This window comes from Phaethon aethereus, assembly GCF_964289735.1.
Source record: "Phaethon aethereus genome assembly, chromosome: 1".
Classification (NCBI taxonomy): Eukaryota; Metazoa; Chordata; class Aves; order Phaethontiformes; family Phaethontidae; genus Phaethon; species Phaethon aethereus.
In genome coordinates this window covers 223,943,132-223,962,526 of record NC_138575.1, presented here as the reverse complement: position 1 = coordinate 223,962,526, position 19,395 = coordinate 223,943,132, and the positions used below count along the sequence as shown (strand labels likewise).

The 19,395-nt window shown below is 69.0% G+C and overlaps 2 protein-coding genes across 4 annotated transcripts; both read left to right on the top strand.

Moving 5' to 3' along the window:
• Nucleotides 1-3,807: 3,807 nt before the first annotated feature.
• Nucleotides 3,808-10,282, top strand: TRIM3 (tripartite motif containing 3; the record flags this gene model as incomplete). 3 transcript variants are annotated; one of them, XM_081997133.1, is made up of 11 exons in its annotated part: nucleotides 3,808-3,983; nucleotides 6,321-6,558; nucleotides 6,672-6,823; nucleotides 6,909-7,089; nucleotides 7,364-8,087; nucleotides 8,169-8,272; nucleotides 8,348-8,515; nucleotides 8,588-8,756; nucleotides 9,408-9,478; nucleotides 9,605-9,745; nucleotides 10,130-10,282. In XM_081997133.1, exons 1-11 carry the CDS (start codon nucleotides 3,853-3,855, stop codon nucleotides 10,280-10,282), a joined length of 2,232 nt encoding a protein of 743 aa, XP_081853259.1. In that variant the 5' UTR covers nucleotides 3,808-3,852. The 3 variants fall into 3 exon arrangements, with proteins under 3 accessions (XP_081853259.1, XP_081853258.1, XP_081853260.1); XM_081997132.1 differs by having other exon boundaries at nucleotides 8,588-8,768; XM_081997134.1 differs by lacking the exons at nucleotides 6,672-6,823; nucleotides 6,909-7,089.
• Nucleotides 10,283-12,778: 2,496 nt separating this feature from the next.
• HPX (hemopexin) lies at nucleotides 12,779-16,808 on the top strand. Its single transcript, XM_082014234.1, has 10 exons — nucleotides 12,779-12,858; nucleotides 13,058-13,128; nucleotides 13,311-13,391; nucleotides 13,982-14,136; nucleotides 14,478-14,631; nucleotides 14,785-14,997; nucleotides 15,248-15,355; nucleotides 15,619-15,749; nucleotides 16,248-16,392; nucleotides 16,472-16,808. Exons 1-10 carry the CDS (start codon nucleotides 12,794-12,796, stop codon nucleotides 16,696-16,698), a joined length of 1,350 nt encoding a protein of 449 aa, XP_081870360.1. The 5' UTR covers nucleotides 12,779-12,793; the 3' UTR covers nucleotides 16,699-16,808.
• Nucleotides 16,809-19,395: the final 2,587 nt, after the last annotated feature.

Below are 19,395 nucleotides of genomic sequence, written 5' to 3'. Positions count from 1 at the left end.
GCTGGGGGCCCAAAACTAGATGTGGTGCCTAGGTGTGGTTTAGCAAGGGCTGAGCAGAGGGGAGGGTAACCCCTGCCTTCAGCCTCCCGGCGGTGCCCCTGCTCATGCGGGCCAGGGTGCTGGGGGCTCTCCTTGCTGCCGCGGTGCACTGTGGCTCACGTCCTGCTCGCTGCCCACCCAGACCCCCAGGATGTTTTCCCTGGAGCTGCTTCCCCAGCCTGGCAGTCCCTGTCCGTGCTGTTGCAGGGTTGCTCTGCTTCCTGGAGCAGGACTTGGCATTTGTCCTTGCCAAGTTTCGTGCAGTTCCCATCGGCCCGTTCCTCCCACATTGCCCTGCAGTGCTGCCCTCGAGCGTGTCAGCTGCTTCCCCCTCCCCAGGTCGGTGTCGTTTGTGACCTTGGCGAGCGTGCGCTCTGTGCCTGCGCTGCGTCGTTGCTGGAGATGTTAAGCCGGAGAGGTCACTGGGCTGGTCCCTGTGGTGCTCCGCTTGCCACCCGCCTCCGGGCAGAGCGCAGCTCGTGAGCCACCACCCTGCCAGCCCAACCCTGCAAACTGTTTCTGACCTACCCAGCTGTCCAGCCCTCCAAACCCTAACATCCTGCCTTGGACAGGAGGCTTGTGGGAGAAGGTGTCAAAATCCTTCTTAAAGTCACGGCTGTTGTCACCGATGGCCGTCACCCACCACCGCAGCGGAGGGCAGATGGGGCGGTCGGGGTGACTTCGCCCCATCATCTCCCCGGGCTCCGCTCGGCTGTAGCCATGGCTGCATTGGTGCTGTGCTGGCGTGGCCCTGCCGGATGGCAAAGGCGTGAGGCGGGAATGCTGCCTGGCCGGTTCTTCTGCGCAGTTGGGGACAGGCCCCACCAGGGCCACCGCACCCGGCCACCCACAGGCAGTGCCTGCCTGGGGAACTGGGCACCCTGTGTGCACAGGCACCACGGCTGCTTGCACGCTTGCACGCGGGTGTGTGCACACCCCGGGCCCCCACACCCGCAGTGTCCCCACACCCAGCAGCAGTGCAGTGGCTATCCAGACCCACCACGAGGACGTCGGGAAGATCCTGCTGGAGCCCTCTGTCCGTCCCAGTGCCTGCCTGGCACTTGGTGCCGCAGCGGGATGGCTCCTGCAGGCAGGTAAGCTGGCGTGTGCCGGGGCGTGTGCCGGGCCGTGTGCCGGGGCGTGTGCCAGGGCACGTGGCATGCAGGTGGGGGGTGGCGGCACCACAGGGCCCGGCACGCTCACCCTGAGGGTCCCTGGGGCACCGCATACCCACCTGCGGCCCCAAGGGCAGCAGAGAGCAGCAGGACATGCATGCGTGTGCACAGGCGCCCATGGGGCAGGGGTGTGCGCGGGTGTGCAAACTGGCACAGGAGCACACACAGGCGCTCAGAAACACGGCTGGGGACAGGCACACCTGCAGGGATGGGAGTGGGCGCACACAGGCACAGCGTGCACGCCCACACACGCACACCTGCACGGGTGGGAGTGTGTGCAGCACAGCATGCGCACCGATACACCCCCCCGTGTATGTGGGAGCGCACAGCGTGCACACCTACACACCCCTGCGCAGATGAGAGGGCTGCACACAGATACAGCGCGCGCACACCCACACCCCTGCGCAGGCGGGTAAGTGTGCACACCCGTATACACACCTGCGCAAGGGGGAGTGAAGCACATGGGGGCAGCATGCACGCACACGGCACACGCCTGCACTTTCACAAGTGTGTGCACACAGGCACAGCGTGCACCCACCCGGGTGGATGGGTGTGCGTGTGGACGGGTACAGCATGCACACCTATACACACCCCTGCACAGGTGGTAGTGGGTGCGTACAAGGGCAGCGTGCACATGCCCCCCGTATTGTTGTCGTGGGGGCATGCTGCCCCCCCCCGCCACGCCCGGGGCCGGCTGCACCCCACATCTAAGCTGCTGAGTGGGCTCTGCCCCACCCGTGTCCATGCACAGGTCGGGGGGCACACAACACACAGGCCAGCCTCCGCCCCGCTTTGGGGTCTGCCAGCCAGGACCCCCCCACTTTGGAGGTGGGGGGGACCCGGGGCGGGATGCAGTTGCCGTGGCGACAGCCGGGTACCCCGGGGATGCAGGGGGGCGCGCCCGGACCCCCCCCACTGCAGAGCCACAGCCCGGACCCGACCATTCGTACTGGGGGGGGTTGGGTCCTGCTCTCCTCCCCCACGGCCTGCACGGGACCCCCCCCCGCGGAACCTCCACTCGGGAACGGCCGCCTGGCGACGCGTCGCCGTTCCCGAGTGGGTGTCCCGCCGCGGGGAGGACCCTGTGCAGGCCGTGGGGGCGTAAAGGAGCGTGGCCCCCCTTCCGCCTCGCCGTGGTGCGGTCCGGTCTGGCAGCTGCCCGCCCTGCCCGTCCCTGGCGCAGTCCCTGCCGCGCCGCGCCGGGCCGCGCCGAGGATGTGCGCTGCCGGCCCGCGGCGGGGGCCGGGGCGAGGAGGGGGCTGCGTGAGAGGTGAGTGGGGCGAAGGGGGGCGTCACGCGTGGGCATGGTGTTAGCAGGGGTGGCGACGGGGTTTGCACAGGTGGGGATGTCACGGGTGGAGAGGGGGGTGTCACGCGTTGGGAACGGGCCCGCCGTGTGGAGGGGGCTGGCAGGGGGTGGGGCGGGGGGGCGATGAAGTGGGATCGGCCCCGGTGGGTCCTATGGGGAGGGGGGGGGCAGCGCCGGCCTGTCGGGAGTGGGGGGGTGGACGGGACGGGCTGGGGGGGGCGGAAACAGGGACAGGAGAGGTGGGGGGACAGGTACAGGGCGGGTGGGGGAACAGGGAGAGGAAGGATGGGGGACACGGACAAGGAGGGTGTGGGCTGGGGACAGGGGTGAAGTGGGACAGGGACAGCAGGGGTGGGGGACAGGGCTGGGGAGGGGGTGGGGGTCTGGGGGCAGGGACAGGACGGGGGGGCAGGGACAAGGGGGAGTGGGGGGGACAGGGAGGGGCGGGGTGCAGGGCCGGGCTGCTCCCGCAGCATCGCGGCGAGACCCGCGGCCGCTGCGGTGCCCGGGGCCGGGGCCGGGGCCGGAGCCGGAGCCGGAGCCGGCGCTGCCCCCGCTGCCCCGCACCCCCGTTCCGGCCCCCGTCCCGGCGCCCGGAGCCCCGGTCCCGGCGCGGGGGCGGCGCCGTCGGGGCGGGCGGTGCCGCACAATGGCGGCCGGGGCGGGGCCGCGCCGGGGCCTGGAGCGCGGGGCCGCCGCAGCGCCGTGAGCGGGGCCGGAGGCGCGGGGCCGTGGGGCCGGCGTGGGGCGCCGCGATCGGCCGGCGGGTGCAGGGCCTCGCGGGGCGCCCACGGCCTGTGGGGCGGGGCGGGGGGCAGCCGGTGTGTGTCCCCGTGGGGAGGGCGGGCGGGGGGGCGCCGGCGGGGTCGGAGGGTGCAGGGGGACCGCAGCCCGGGACACGGCGCGGGGAGGGGATCAGCGGGGTCCGTGGGGCGGGGGGTTGCTGGGAGTGTCTTGGGGCAGGGGGTTTACACAGGGCCCACCGCTATGGGGTGAGGGTGCTGCGCACCCCAGTGCGGGGGTGCGGGGCAGAGCTGTGGGTCGTGGAGGCGTGTGGGGCTGGGCTGGGGCAGGCGTGGTGCTGGCTTTGGGCGCCCAGGGACCGTGGGCATGGTGGGGAGCAGGGGGAGCCCCCGCTGTGCACCCCAGAGCATGTGGGGCCAAGGGCTGTGAGTGCCACTGTGGGGTGAGCAGGTTCCTGTGTGACCAGTGCGTGGGGCAGGCGTGAGGCGTGATCCTGCAGGGCTGGGGGGTGTCATGGGACTGCCCTGGCCCTGCTGACCATCCCCACCTCCAGGCTGAGTGCTGTCGGGCCGCGGGGACGCCGTCATGGCCAAGCGGGAGGCCAGCGCCAGCCCGGTGGTGCGGCAGATTGACAAACAGTTCCTGGTGTGCAGCATCTGCCTCGACCGCTACCGCAACCCCAAGGTGTTGCCCTGCCTGCACACCTTCTGCGAGAGGTGAGCCCCGGCCCCGCTGCGCCTGCCTGCGCCCCTGGCCCTGCTGCACGCCTGCTGCGTGCCCACTGCACCCCGCTGCGTCCTCAGCCCCGCTGCACCCCTGCATCCCCTTTGTGCCCACAGGCCATGCCATGTCCTTGCTGCGTCCCCCTGTGTCCCTGGTGCATCCCTCCTGTGCCCCGCTGCGTCCCTGGGCTCTACTGCATCCTGACTACGCCCCACTGAATCCCCATGTTGCCCCTGGGCCTTTCTGCATGCCCAGTGTGCCCCCAGCCCCGCTGTGTCCCACTGTGCCTTGCTGCATCACACTGCATCCCCCAGCTTGCACCCCTCTGCTGCGCCCTGGGCCCTGCTGTGCCCCACCGCTGCATCCCACTGCAGCCCCACAGCACCCCTCTCACACAGCTCCTGCAGGAGGGGAGCTGGGGTCCCTGCACCCCCCAGCATTCCTACTGTACCCCTGCTGTGCTCCACTGCACCTCGCCACGTCCCCCCAGCATTCCCTGCCTGTACCCCCTGCAGGAGATGAGCTGGTGCTGCTGTGGCTCACTGCACCTGCCCCGCACGGCATCCCCACGGCATCCCCACTGCACCCACACAGCACTGCGCTGTGTCCTTGCGGCATCCCACTGCACAGCATCCCCACTGCATCCCCATGGCATCCCCACTGCAGCCACATAGCACTGCACTGCAACCCCATGACATCCCTGCTGTGCCCCTGGGCCTTGCTGCATCCCCACTGCACCCGCCTGGCACTGCACTGCATCCCCACGGCATCCCCGCTGCATCCCCACGGCATCCCCACGGCACCCCTGCTGTGCCCACTGCACCTTGTTGCACCCACATGGCATCCCTGCTGCCTCCCAGCTATATAACACTGCACCCCCGCTGCACCCCACTGCACCCCCGCTGTGCCCCACTGCATCCCCTGAGCATCCCCCAAACCCACAGCAACGGCAGAGCTGCCCATGGTCCCCATGCATTGCCCGACACCTGCTGTGGGGCAGCCAGAGCCATCCTCTGCCCCCCAGCCCCCCCACAGCTGGGTGTGAGCCAGGGCCCCATGGGCCTCTGTGCCCCCCTGCCCCTCCCAGGTGAGAGGCTGGGCCGAGCCCCCTGCACCCCACAGCTGCCTTCCCCCATATCCGCTCCGCTGGATGGGACCCCACCACCCTGCACCCCCTACTTCTCTGTGAGGGCTGCGCAGCCTGAACCCACGCCCCCCAAACTCCGCAACCCCCCTGAGCCCCTCACTGCCCCGCCCTGCGGGCTGCAGCAGTGGGACTAATCCTGCCCCACGGCATGGGGTCCGGCGCTGGTGCCCACTGGCATGAGATGCACAGGGATGTGAGGGTTGTGTGGGGGGTCTGGGGGCACGGCTGGGGCTGGGGGCTGCGGCTGCATTCGCCGACAGTGGGCTCTGTACTGATGTCTGCTCTCTCTGTGCCCCTCCAGAGATCCCCCTGCCCCTCCCCCCAGAGCCTCCCTCGCCCCCAGATCTGCCCCTGCCCCTTCCCCAGCCTGGCCCTGCCTGGCCTGTCCCCTCCTGTCCGTCTGTCTGTCCACCCCTCCAGGCTTTGGCAGAAGCTCCTCACCAGCACCGCGGTGCAGCGCTCCTGTCCATCTGTCCTGCCGTCTGGCTGCCCCTTCGGCCCCCACCCTCGCTCCTGCACCCCGGTGTGCTGCAGTGTAGCCCTCCTGTCCGTCTGTCCATCCCGCTCCTCCAGCTCCATCCCTCTGCTCCTGTCCCTTGCACCATGATGTGCTGCCCTCCTTGTCCCTCTGTCCTGTTGTCTGTCTGTCCTGCCAGCCTCATCCCTCTGCTCCTGCCCTGTGCACCCCAGTGTGCGGTGGTGCAGCCCTCCTGTCAATCTGTCTGTCTCGTCTGTCTGCTCCTCCAGCCCCATCTCTTGCACCCTGATCCCTCCTGTTGTCTGTCTGTCCTGCCAACCCCATTCCTCGCTCCTGTGCTGTGCAACCCAGCGTGCCGTGGTGCAGCCCACCTGTCCGTCTGTCCTGCTGTCTGCTGGCCCCTCCAGCCCTGTCCCTCTGCTCCTGCCCCATGCACCCTGGTCCTTCCTGTCCATCTGTCCATCCTGCTGTCTGCCTTGCCAACCCTGTCCCTCACTCCTGCACCCCACTGTGCTGCGGTGCAGCCCTCCTGTCCGTCTGTCCGGCCGTGCTGTTTGCCTGCCCCTCCAGCCTCATCTCTCTGCTCCTGTGCCACACGCCCCAGCCCCTCCTGTCTGTCTGTCCGTCCCTCTGCCCCCCGTCCCCACTCCCCGCTGCCCCGCTCCGCACAGGTCCTGACCCTCTGGTTGTCCCCGTTCGCCCCAGGTGTCTCCAGAACTATATCCCGCCCCAGAGCCTGACCCTCTCCTGCCCCGTCTGCCGCCAGACCTCCATCCTGCCCGAGCGCGGCGTTGCCGCCCTGCAGAACAACTTCTTCATCACCAACCTGATGGAGGTGCTGCAGCGGGACCCCGAGAGCTGCGGCCCCCACCCCGGCCGCGGCCTGGACCCCGTCAGCGCTGTCACTGGCCAGCCCCTCTCCTGCCCCAACCATGAGGGCAAGGTGGGTTGCCCCGGCGGCCGGGGGGCTGTGGGGGCCCAGGGGGGCTGCAGGGCCTGGGGGGTGCAGGGGGTGCTGGGGGGTCGTTGCGGGCAGCCCTGAGTGCCCATGCGCAGGTGATGGAGTTCTACTGCGAGCCGTGCGAGACGGCCATGTGCCGCGAGTGCACCGAGGGGGAGCACCGGGAGCACGTCACCGTGCCGCTGCGCGACGTGGTGGAGCAGCACAAGGCGGCCCTGCAGCAGCAGCTGGATGCCGTCAGGAGCAGGTACGGGGATGGGGGGGCCGATGGGGCTGGGGCTGTGCCAGGGGTTTCCTCCATGTGTGCCCACCCAGCACCGGCTCCTCGGCAGGCTGCCGCAGCTGGCGGCGGCCATCGGGCTGGTGTCAGAGATCAGCCAGCAGCTGGTGGAGCGCAAGAACGAAGCGGTGTCGGAGATCGGCAGCACCTTCGAGGAGCTGGAGACGGCACTGCGGCAGCGCAAGGGGCTGCTGGTGCGGGACCTGGAGGCCACCTGCGGGGCCAAGCAGAAGGTAACGCCCGGACGCCCTGCGACGCCATGGCCCCGCGCCCCCGCGCCAGTGTCCCTCCCCCGTGCCTGCCTGCTGCCCCTGCCCAGCTCCTCCTGGAAAGGCGAACGTGCCGCGGCTGTGCCGACGGCACCAGCCAGCCCCGCCGGTGCAGGCAGCCAGGCTCCGGCCAGCCCTGGCTTCGGGTGCAGTGCCACGGGGCCTGGCCAGGGCCAGGGTCTGTGTGCTGGCGAGGGTCCCAGCCCCACGGTGAGGGTGACCTGCCCTGTCCTGGCAGGTGCTGCAGGCGCAGCTGGACGCCCTGCGCCAGGGCCAGGAGAGCATCCTCAGCAGCTGCGCCTTCACCGAGCAGGCGCTGCACCATGGCACTGCCACCGAGGTGCTGCTGGTGAAGAAGCAGATGAGCGAGCGGCTGAGCGAGCTGGCCAGCCAGGAGTTCCCTGAGCACCCCCATGAGAACGCCCAGCTCGACTATGTCGTGGAGACCGAGGGCGTCCGCAAGTCCATCCTCAACCTGGGCGTGCTGATCACCACAAGTGCCACAGCGCACAAGACGGTGGCCACGGGTGAGGGGCTGCGGCACGCCGTGGTGGGACAGCCCTCCTCGCTCAGTGTCACCACCAAGGACAAGGACGGGGAGCTGGTGCGCAGCGGCAGTGCCAGCCTGCGCTTCCAGGTGACGGCGCCGGACGGCGGTGCGGCCGACGCGGAGGTGCAGGACAACAAGAATGGCACCTACGAGCTGCTCTACACTCCCCGTGCCGAGGGCGACTTCCTCCTCTCCATCCTGCTCTATGGGCAGCCCATCCGTGGCAGTCCCTTCCGCGTCCGTGCCGTCAAAGCCTCTGATGTGCCCCCCTCTCCCGATGACGTCAAGCGCCGCGTCAAGTCGCCCAGCAGCGGGCACATCCGGCAGAAGGCTGTCCGGCGCCCCTCCAGCATGTACAGCAGCGGCAAGAAGAAGGAGAACCCCATCGAGGATGAGCTCATCTTCCGCGTGGGTGAGCGGCAGGGGCTGCCCGGGGCTGTGGGGGCTCCCCAGGGCAGACAGGGCCGCCCTGAGCCCCCCCCCTCTGCCGCAGGAAGCCGTGGCCGGGAGAAGGGGGAGTTCACCAACCTCCAGGGCATCTCCACCTCCAGCAGCGGCCGCATCGTGGTGGCTGACAGCAATAACCAGTGCGTGCAGGTAGGACCACGACCCCCTCCTCATCCCCAACCCACCCCCCGGCCCGGCTGATACCCCCCACACTGCCCCCGCCAGGTGTTTTCCAACGAGGGGCAGTTCCGGCTGCGGTTCGGTGTGCGAGGCCGCTCCCCTGGCCAGCTCCAGCGCCCGACTGGCGTCACCGTGGACATGAACGGGGACATCATCATTGCAGACTATGACAACCGCTGGGTCAGCATCTTCTCCCCCGAGGGCAAGTTCAAGGTGAGGGGGCAGTGGCTGAGTAAGGGTTGCCATGGCTCTGCACCCAGCCCTGACACCCCTCCCCGGCTGCAGACCAAGATCGGGGCCGGGCGTCTGATGGGACCCAAGGGTGTCGCTGTGGACCGCAACGGCCACATCATTGTGGTGGACAACAAGGCCTGCTGCGTCTTCATCTTCCAGTCCAACGGCAAGCTCGTCACCAAGTTTGGGAGCCGCGGCACAGCCGAGCGGCAGTTTGCAGGTACACTTGATGGTAATACACCGACTGGCAAGTCCCCTCTTCCTTACTGCATGCCTTTGGCTTCCCGCTGCGCCGGGGCCGGGCTGGGCTGGTGAGTACCTCACGCCTTGCCGACGGCGGCTGGCACCCAGCTGGCACCAGGACATCTGGGGGCTGGGCTGGGCTCTGGGCTGGGGCTCTGGGTTCGGGTTCTGGGCTCTGCTTCTGGTTCTGGGCCTAGGTTTTGGTTCTGGTTCTAGTTCTGGGTTCTAGGCTGGGGCTCTGCTTCTGGGTTCTAGCTTCTGGTTCTGGGTTGTGACTTCTGGGCTCTTGGTTGTGGTTCTGGGCTGCGGGTTCTGATTCTGGCTCTGGCAGTGGGCTCTGTCCCTGTGGGTGGGGGCTCTGGGGTCTCGGTCCATCCCTAGCGCTAGTCCCGCTGTGGGGCCGGGTGCCCCCTTCCAGCCGTGGGGCGCCGGGCAGCGCCTGCACTAACCCCTTGTGCCAGCCTCACCGGCTGCTCGCGCAGCACTAACCACACTAACTGGGCTCTGGGCCAGGCCGCCCGCTCCCTGGCGCGGGACCGAGGGGTGTCCTCCTGTCCCCATGGTGCTGGCGCTGTGCCGGGCCGAGCCCCCTGTCCCTGTCCGGGGCTGAGCCCCCTCCCCTCCCCAGGGCCCCACTTCGTGGCAGTCAACAACAAGAACGAGATCGTGGTCACGGACTTCCACAACCACTCGGTGAAGGTGAGTGCCACCGTGGCAGGCGGCGAGTGGCTGCCGACGTCCCTGTTCCCATACACTGCCCAGGGCCATCCCCGCTGTTGCCGGTGCCGTGTGCCGGGGCAGCCTGCGGTGATCCCCTCTCCCCAGGTGTACAATGCGGACGGCGAGTTCCTCTTCAAGTTCGGGTCTCACGGGGAGGGGAACGGGCAGTTCAATGCCCCCACGGGGGTGGCCGTCGATGGCAACGGCAACATCATCGTGGCTGACTGGGGCAACAGCCGCATCCAGGTACCGGCACCAGCACCGGCCCTGCCGCCCCGCGCTGCCCCGGGGGGAGCGGCCCTGCAGCCCGCGGGGCCACTCTGCTCCCCGGCGCGGCCGTGGCCCTGGGGGGTGCTGGGCGAGCACTGTCCCCTCCCCGTCCCCTCCGTGTCCTCTCCCATCTGCATCGGACCGCAGGCAGCCCGGGCGCAGGCAGGGGCTGCAGGCAGGGGCTGGGGCTCGTGGCCCACGCACTGGCCCACGCACGGGGCGGGGGGACTCAGCAGAGCAGGGGCAGCGTCCTGGCGTGCCGGGGGCCATCGGGGCATGGGGGGTCCCCGGGGCGGAGGGGTGCCTGGGCAGCAGTGGTGTCAGGGACACCAGCGACAGCGTCTGTGCGCGTCCCCGCAGGTCTTCGACAGCTCGGGCTCCTTCCTCTCCTACATCAACACGGCCGCCGACCCCCTGTACGGGCCGCAGGGCCTGGCCCTCACTTCCGACGGACACGTGGTGGTGGCTGACTCTGGCAACCATTGCTTCAAGGCCTATCGCTACCTGCAGTAGCTGCCACGGGGACGGGGACGCTGCCTGCACCGGGACGGTGCCCACGGGCCCCCCGGGAGAGCGCCTGCAGCGGGGTGCCCTGGGCGAGGGCTGCCCCACGGCCATCGCTGCCCCCCGCGCGCCACCCCAGCCTTCACGTGCACTTTATCCCGGGGGGCAGCCGGGCCCCGAGCAGGGGCGAGGACAGGTCTGGCTGGGGCAGGGCCTGCCTGGGGGGCTATGGGGCCATGGGGCTGTGGTCATGCCCTTCCTCCTGCCCCATGGCAGGGCCGGCGGCCCCACTGCCCCTGCCCTTGCTTCCGGGGGTCCTAAAGGTGCATGGGGGTGATGGGGGCCTGTGGGGTGAGCCACCGGGCTGGTCTGGGGGCCGCGCGTGCTGCTTGGGGCTGTGGGGCAGCTGTGGGGTGGCTGGTCCTGGAGCCCTGCACCCCATGGGGGCTGCCCCCTGCCAGCCCCGTGCCCCACAGGGGCTGCCCCCTGCCAGCCCCGCTCCCCCGGCACTGCGGCCCCACTCCCCTGGCTCGAGCCCCAGCAGTGGGGTGACTGCGCGTGCCTGCCTGCCCGCCCCACAGCGGGGCTGTGTGGGGCTGCTGCCACACGCTGACAAACTGTATGTACAAAATAAAGTATTCTGGAAGTACCCTGCCTCCCAGAAGTGCCAGCCCCACAGCGGGAGCATGATGGTGGGGGGGAGGCAGTGGGAATGGGGGCAGCTCCCACCCTGTGGACCCACATCATGGCTACAGCCTCCCTTCACCAGGGTCTCTGTTGTGACGCCTCGCCGAGTACGGTAGTGGGAGCCCCTGTCCCGGGGTCTGGGGATAGCGGGCAGGGGCCAGGCACCCACGCCGGGGAGGTGGGGCTGCGCCCTGCTGGGCATGACTGATGTGCTCCTGGGGATCCCTGGGCACTCCGTGGGGTAGCAGGACCCCCATGCCATGGAGGGACCTCCAGGCTGCGCTGGGACCCCAGTGCTGCGGAAGGACGCACAGGCCATGGCGGGACCCCCAGGCCGCAGCAGGCACAGGCGATGCCAGGCAGAGCGGGGACAGGCACAGTGCCCGGAGCTCGCTGGCACTGCTGGACACCTTCCCGGCCAGCACTGACCCGTGACGCAGGGTCGGGGTTGGACCGGTCCGTACTGGGAGTGGGGACGGGGTCAGACTGGTCTGTACTGGTCCCGGGAGCGGTGGGGTCTGTGCTCACTCTCCCTACAGGGCTCTGCACCCCAGGACATGCACCCCATGGGGGGTGCCCCCCCCCGGAGGTTCACCCCCACACAGGGGCTGCCCCCCAGCCTATGGGGCAAGTAGCTGTGGGATGCGCACCCCACGTACGGGTGTGCACCCCTACCCCTGGGACATGCACCCCATGTGGGGCAGTACCTTGACCACCCCAGCTGGTGTTCCCAGCTGCACCAGGCACGGAGCCAGGTTGCCTGCCCATTCCTGCCCATCCCTGCCTGCTCCTGCCCGCGGCGGGTGGCCAGAGCAAACAGGCGCAGTGGGGACAAGGCCCTTCCCAGCAGTGGGGTGGGGGGGGGGCTGCTGGGAAGGGGCTGGGATGGTGCCAGCCCCTGCCTGCTGCTCGCAGGGTCCCCAGGCACCCTGCTGGTGGGGAGCCCCCTCCCCAGCCCCACCACATAGGGGGCTGAGCCCCACTGGGTTCTAAATGCCCTCCCCAGTTCCACCACGCTGGGGTCTGAGCCCCAGAAGGGTCTGGGCCCCGTCCCCTTCCCTGCCACATCGGGGGCTGAGCCCTGTCAGGGGCTGAGCCCCACCAGAGTCAGACTCTCACCCCCGTTCCTGCTCCATCGGACCCTCACGTCCAGCCCCACTGAGTTGGGATCTACGCCCCACTGGGGTCTAACTCCTGTCCCTAGCCTCACCACATTGGGGGCTGAGCCCTGTCAGCGTCGGGGCCTCATTGGAGTTGGATCCTCACCCTGTTCCCTGCCCCGCTGGGGTCTGAGCCCCGTCCCCAGCCCTGCTGTGTTGGGGTCTGAGCCCCAGGAGGGTCTGCGCCCCATTGGAGTCGGACCCTCACCCCTGTACCTGCTGAGTCAGGGTCTGAGCCCCAGGAGGGTCTGCGCCCCATTGGAGTCGGACCCTCACCCCTGTACCTGCTGAGTCAGGGTCTGAGCCCCACTAGACTTGGACCCTCACCTCTGTCCCTGCCCCATCGGGGTCTGACCTCTGTCCCCAGTCCCCTGTGTCGGGGCCCAATGCCCTGCTGTCACCCCCAGTGGGGTGTGAGCCCCGTCACCCCCCGACCCCCCACTGTGGCTCCCGTGCTGCCCCTGCTGGGTTGGGGGGTGGTACGGGGGGGTGCCCTGCCCCCCCATGCACTGCCCTGTCCCTGTGTCGTGTGTCGTGTCCCCCCGCCCCCCCCCACCCCGCATGGACGAAGGTTGTGTGGGGCGGGCCAGGTTGAGCAACGGGGCAGGGCAGTTGTGCAATGACCCCTCCTGCCCCATATAGGGCCGGCGGTGGAAGGACCCCCAGGCACACCATGGGGGTCCGCACTGCTGTCCTCTGCCTGGCCTGGGCCCTGGCACTGGGGTGCGCCCACCCCCTGTGAGTGGGGCTGCAAAGGGGCATGTGGGGTGCCAGGGAGGGGTGTGGGGCAGGGGCCTGCGGGGAAGTGGGGACATGGAGAAGCTGGAGGTGTGAGGTGGGGGGTACTGGGGCAGGGGGCTGAAGAAAGCTGTACGGGAAGGGGGGGCGTGTGGGGCAGGGGGCTGCGCCATGTGCACATGGTGCTGCTTCTCCCCAGGACCCGCAGCAAACCAGAGGCAGCTGCAGGAGGGCACCCCCATGGGGCTGAGCCCCCCAGCAACAACACCGGTGAGAGCTCATGGGATGGGGGGAGGAGGGCAGAGTTGCATTTGGGGCACAAGGTGTGTGTGGGGCAGACAGGTGTGTGTGGGGCAGACAGGTGTGTGTGGGGCACGGCAGGTGCTGTGGGGCAGTGGGTGGGATGCTGGGGGTCTGCCTTGGGGCCCACGCCATCCTGATCCCCCCCCCAGACCTGGCCCAGCTCTGCACGGACGAGGGCGGCTTTGATGCCGCCACGCTCAGCGAGAATGGCACCATGCTCTTCTTCAGAGGTGGGGCTGGGGGGTGCAGGGGGGCATGGGGCTGGGGGACATGGAGGGGGGGTGACATGGGACCAGGGAGTGCATGGTACTGGGCAGACATGGGGCTGGGGGGCTCGGGGCATGGGGCTTGGAGGAAAATGGGGTCTGGGGGAAATGGTGGGAGATGGGGTCTGGGCGGCGGGGGACGGGCTATGTGGGACAGGGGAATGGAGACTCTGGGCTGGGGGAACGGGGGAGACATGGGCCCTGGTGGGGTGGGTCTGTGGGAAATGGGGAACGATGTGCCTGGCACTGGGAGGTTGGGCCTGGGAGGGGAATGGGATAGAGGGGAATGGGGTCTGGGGGAGATCGGGAAGGGATGGGCGGAAAGGTGGGGTCCATGGGGGCAGATCACAATGGAGGGCCTGGGGGGGGAATGAGGGTCGGGATAAATGTGAAGTGGGGTGGAGATGGGGCTCTGGGGAACAATGAAGGGCAGGGGGATGGTGGGCAAGAGGGGCTGCGGGTCACGGTGGGGTGGGGGCTGTGGGAGCTGTGTGTGGGGCAGCATCATGGCTCCTCCGCTGCCCGCCGTGGGGCTAGCCGCTGTCCCTGCCCAGGTGAGGAGGTCTGGGAGAGCTCCCGGGGGGGGCCCCAGCCCCACGCTCGCCCCCTGGCCACATCCTGGCCGGAGCTGGGGGGCCCCGTCGACGCGGCGCTGCGCCTGCACCGCCGGCAGCACCCCCAGGAGCACCAGAGCCTCTACCTCTTCCAGGCACGGCCGCGGGCGCCGGGGAGTGGGTGGGGGGCAGCAGATGGCAGGTGGGGGTATGGGGCTGGGCAGCCCCACGCACTGCCGTGGCGGGACAGGCAGCCTGCTTGGGGGTGGCGGTCTCCCCCTCTGCTTGGATCCCTGAGCGGGTCCATGGGGATGGCCCGTGGGGCGGGTCCTTGGGGCTGCAGAGAGGGACAGGCCCGGGGGTCCCAGCCTGTGGGTCAGGTCTGGAGGGGGTCTTGTCCGGGGGGGGTTCCTGTTCTGGGGGTCTCCCCCCAGGTCTGGCCCCACAGGGCTCCCGAGGTGGTGCCTGTGGGTCTCAGCCTGTGGGGCGTCTGCAGGGCGAGCAGGTCTGGGCCTACGCTGGGGGGCAGCTGCGTCCCGGCTTCCCTCGGCGCGTGGGAGACGAGTTCCCGGGGGTCCCCGGGGACTTGGACGCCGCCGTCGAGTGCCACCCTGAGGAGTGTGGGGGCGAGACCGTCCTCTTCTTCAAGGGTGAGCCGGCGCCGGGGGCGGGTGGGGGGGCGGGAGGGTGATGCCAGGGGGCTGCTGTGGGTTGCAGAGGGGCTGCCGTGGGGCGCGGAGGGGCTGTGGAGGGTGTGGGGCTCCGGTGCTGGGAGCCGTGCCAGCGGTACCATTGTCGCGCAGGGGACACGGTGTACTCCTTCGACCTGGCGCTGCGGGTGACGAAGCCGCGCACGTGGCCGGGGCTGGGCCCCTGCAGCGCCGCCCTGCGCTGGCTGGAGCGGTACTACTGCCTGCAGGGGACCCACTTCCAGCGCTTCGACCCCCTCACCGGCGAGGTGCCCCCCGGCTACCCCCGCGACCTCCGCGACTACTTCATACCCTGCCCGGGCCGAGGTGAGCGCCTGGCCACGCCCTGGCGACCCACATGCGCCCTGGGAACCATCCCGGGGACCCACCCTGATAATCTACCCTGGGGACCCTCCTGGGGACCCCCTCTCGTGGGGCCCTGAGCCCGCCTGCTCGGGCACCCAGGCCCACAGCAGCATAGGGGCCCCGGACCCCTGCCCCAGGCTGCCCTGGGGTCTGGCCCCTGCTGCCTGTCCCGTGCCCCCGCCCCTGCCCTCAGCGCTGGTGCTGCCGGCAGGGCACGGGCAGGGGAACGCTTCGTGGGGGGACGCCGGTGACCGCTGCAGCAAGATGCCCTTCCAGGCCCTCCTCTCCGATGACACTGGACGCATCTATGCCTTCCGTGGTGAGGGGCTGTGGGGGACGGGGGCTGCGCGCTGGCCGTGCCAGCGTCACTGCTGGGGGCTGTGGGTGGCCATGACCATGGCAGCGCTGGGGGCTGTGGGGTTGTGGGGTGGAGGGCTGAGGTCCCAGACACTCCGTGGAGCCATGGAGTGTGGAGCTGGCTGTGCTGTGGGGCTGCGGGGTGTGGGCTGTGGTTGTGGCTGTGCCATGGGGTAGGTCCGTGGGGCAGGGTCTACTGGGCAGGGCCACTGACGCAGCCCGCAGGGGGTCTGTCCTTCCGCCTGGACTCGTGGCAGGATGGGCACCACCCCTGGCCCCTGGGACAGACGTGGCCGGGGCTGGAGGGAGAGGTGGACGCCGCTTTTGCCTGGGACGGACGCACCTACCTGATACAGGTCTGACTCCGCGGGGCTGCCCCGCCCCCTGTGGGTCCTGCCCCTGGCCCCAGCTCGCTGGCCCGCTGGCCACCAGCAAGACCCCCCAGGCTTGTGCCCAAGGAGGGGCAGCTCCGGTGCCTCGAACCTGGCACCAGGGCTGCTGGGGGACCGTCACCCTGGGACCAGGGCACCTCAGGGACGTCACCTCCCTGGGGCAGCCTGGGGGTGTGGAGGCGCAGCACCCTGCCGTGCCCCCCAGTGCCGTGCTGCCCTTGCCCCCAGCCCCCCGTGGGATACAGCCTCAGCCCCCACCTCCCTGAGCCCCTGGGCACCCCCTAAACCCCATCCCCGAGCCTGCCCCAGCCTGCAGGCAGCCCCCTGTCCCTGCCCATCCCCTGCCCACCCCTTGCCCTGTCCCTGCCCATCCCCAGCCATCCTGCACTGCCTGCTGCTTCTCCGGTACCTGTCCCTGCCCACCCGTGCCCACCTGTGGCCCACACCATCCGCTCTCCCCAGGGCTCCCAGGTCTCCATCTTCCTCTCGGAGCAGGGCCACCGGCGGGTGCTGGGGTACCCGCGGGCTCTGCAGGAGGAACTGGGGGTCCCCAGTGCCGACGCTGCCTTCACCTGCCCTGGCTTTGCGCACCTCTACCTCATCACAGGTGGGCAGCCCGTGTGCCGAGACCCTCTGGTGCTGGGGTCTCTGCCGGGGCGTGGGGCTGATGGGTGCTGTGCTGGCAGGGGACCACATTCGGCTGGTGGACCTGACGCAGACACCGCGGCGTGCGGGCGAGCCAGCACCTCTGCCCCACGACCATGTGGACGGTGCCATGTGCACTGGCGATGGCGTCTTCCTCTTCCATGGCCCCAGCTACCACCAGTACTCCAGTGTGGCCCAGCTGCTGGGGGCCCAACAGCCTGCCCCCGCCCAGAGCATCACCACCCACTTCTTCCACTGCCCCCAGTGACTGGGGCCAGCACTGCCTCCCGGGCCCCAGTGGCGCTGCTGGCACTGGGGCTCTGCTGGCCCCAGCCTGCCTGTGCCTGGGATGCAATAAAAGCCGGGGAGACCCCGAGATCCCCCCTGCTCTGTCTGGGGGTGCTGGGGGGGGCCGGTGGGGCTGGTGCAGCTGGGTCGCAGTGGCTGCGGGGTGGCATGGTGCTGTCCCTGTCCCTGTCCCCATGCCTGTACCCGTTCCACCCTGGCCGGGTGCGGCAGGGGCAGTGGGGCAGGACCCAGCAGATGCAGGTGGCCGGGGCCTTGCGGGTGTCCTGGTAGGCGAGTGCCAGGGGACGTGGTACAGGGAGGCAGTCCATGGCTGCACTGAGCTGAACTGGGCTGGACGGGGCTGAACCATGCTGTGCTGTGCCGCACAGCATCGCCTGGCGCTGAGCCACACTGTACCGTGCCGACTGACGCAGTCCTGTAACGTGCCGCAGCACACTGTGCTGTGCCAATGGCATGCCACACCACGCCACGCCACGTCACGCCACACCATGCCACGCCACACCACAGCACGCCACACCATGCCACACCACAGCACGACACACCACACCACGCCATGCCATACCACATCACACCATGCCACGCCACGCTACGCCACACCATACCACGCCACGCCACACCACGCCACGCCACACCACGCCACGCCGTGCCACACCACGCCACACCACACCACGCTATGCCACACCACACCATGCCACGCCATGCCACACCACACCATGCCATTCCACGTGCTGCTGTGCTGTCCCACACAGCACCCTGTCCCGTTGCTCTGTGTCACGCCATGCCATACTGTGTTTTACCCCACCATATGTGCCGCACCATACCATGCCACACCACACCATACCATACCAACCCACTCCACCCATGCAGTGCCGTGCTGCACCGCTCTGTGCCGTCCCATCCTGCCTGAAGCCATGCGGTGCCAGGCCGTGCTGGCACAACAGGCTGAGCCATACCCTGCCGCACCGCAGCCTTGTGCCACGCCGTCCTGCCCGGCGCTGGGGAGGTCACCTCTGGAGCGCCGGGACCAGTGCTGGGCTCCCAAGTAGGAGCCAGGGACATGATGGGCAAGGCCCAGCCAAGGTGGTGAGACGCTGCAGGGGCTGGAGCATCCCTGGGCTGGGGGGCCGGAGGGGCTGGGGCTGCCCGGCCTGGAGAGGAGCCAGCCGGGGGGTCTCTCCGTGGGTGTCAGCACCTGTGGGGGGGCAGGAGGGGGACCTGGGCTCTTCCCAGTGGTGCCAGACTGGCACACGGGGGGTCCTGCCGAGCACCAGGAGACACTCATCACCGAGGGGTGACACAGGCACAGGCTGCCCCGGGCATGGTGGGGTCACCGTCCCTGGGGGCTGGACACGGTCCTGGGCCACCAGCTCAGAGAGACCCCGTGGGTGCTGCCAGCAACACCGGTCTGTGACCGATGCTGCAGTTACCTCCTGGCCCACCCTGCTCCGTCAGTGCACCCCTGTGCCGTGCCGTGACATACCAGTACCCTGTGTGACCCCGCTGTGCTGTGCCATGCCATGCTGTGCCGTACTAGCACCCTGTGTGCCCTCTCGTGCCATGCCATACCAATCCCTCCTGTGCCTGCTCTGCTGCCCTGTGCTCTGCTCTGCCGCCGGTGCTGTTCAAGGCCGTGCCACACACATGTGTCTTGTCCAGTGCCGCGCTGTTCTGTGCCATTCTGTGCCATATATCACCATACCGTATGTTAGACCATGATGTACTGTGTGTTACTGTGCCACGACAGAGTGTGCGTCCTTGCACCGCACCATGTGTCCCTGCTCTGCAGCACCCTGCTCCACATGTGCCAAGCCGTGCCATGCCGCATGCTTCTGGGCTGTGCCCTGCCCCTCAGTGCCATGCCGTGCTGAGCCGTGCTGTGCCGTGCCATGCTGTGTGATGCTGCACCAGACCAGACGGTGCTGCGCAGGGCTCTGCCAGACTGCTCTGCACTGGCAGGCACTGCTCCATGCTGCTCCTCGCTGTCCGTGCCATGCTGTGCCATGCCGTGACACACCATACCCTGTTGTGCCGTGCCATGCCATTACATACCGCACCCTTCTGAGCCGTGCTGTCCTGCTCCACCGCGCTCCCTGCTGTCCTGTACCATCCCATACTGTCCCGTGCTGTGCCGTACCATACCGTGCCATGCTGTGATGTAACATACCGTGCTGTACCGCCCCGTGCTGTTGCTCCACCCCAGTCCATCCTGCACCATCCCGTGCTGTGCTGTGCGGACCGATCCCTGCTGGTGTTGGTGCCAGTGTCAGCAGCAGTGGAAGTACCGTACTGTGCAGTACTGCTGGCAGTATCGGTGTCATTACCATGCCAGTGCTGGTGTCAGTACCCATGTCAGTACCGGTCTGTGCCAGTGCTGTGCAGTACTCTACTGTGCAGTACCTGTGTCAGCATCAGTGTCAGTACTGGTAGCAATATCAGTCTGTGCAGTACCACTGTTAGTACCAGTGTCAGTACCGCTGACAGTACTGGTGTCAATACTGCTGTCAGTACCAGTGGCAGTTCTGGTGGCAGTACCGGTCTGTGCAGTAACAGTCACAGTACTGGTGCTGGTACTGGTCCGTGCAGTACCAATGTCAGTATCAGTGTCAGTACTGCTGTCTGTACAGGTCCGTGCAGTGGTGTGGCAGTATCCATGCCA

Excerpts from the sequence above, each read along its gene's own strand:
- HPX (XM_082014234.1), top strand. The coding sequence starts at position 12,794 with ATGGGGGTCCGCACTGCTGTCCTCTGCCTGGCCTGGGCCCTGGCACTG. Across the intron at positions 12,859-13,057 it reads CTGGGGTGCGCCCACCCCCT|GACCCGCAGCAAACCAGAGG; the intron begins GTGAGTGGGGCT and ends GCTTCTCCCCAG. Across the intron at positions 13,129-13,310 it reads GCCCCCCAGCAACAACACCG|ACCTGGCCCAGCTCTGCACG; the intron begins GTGAGAGCTCAT and ends TCCCCCCCCCAG.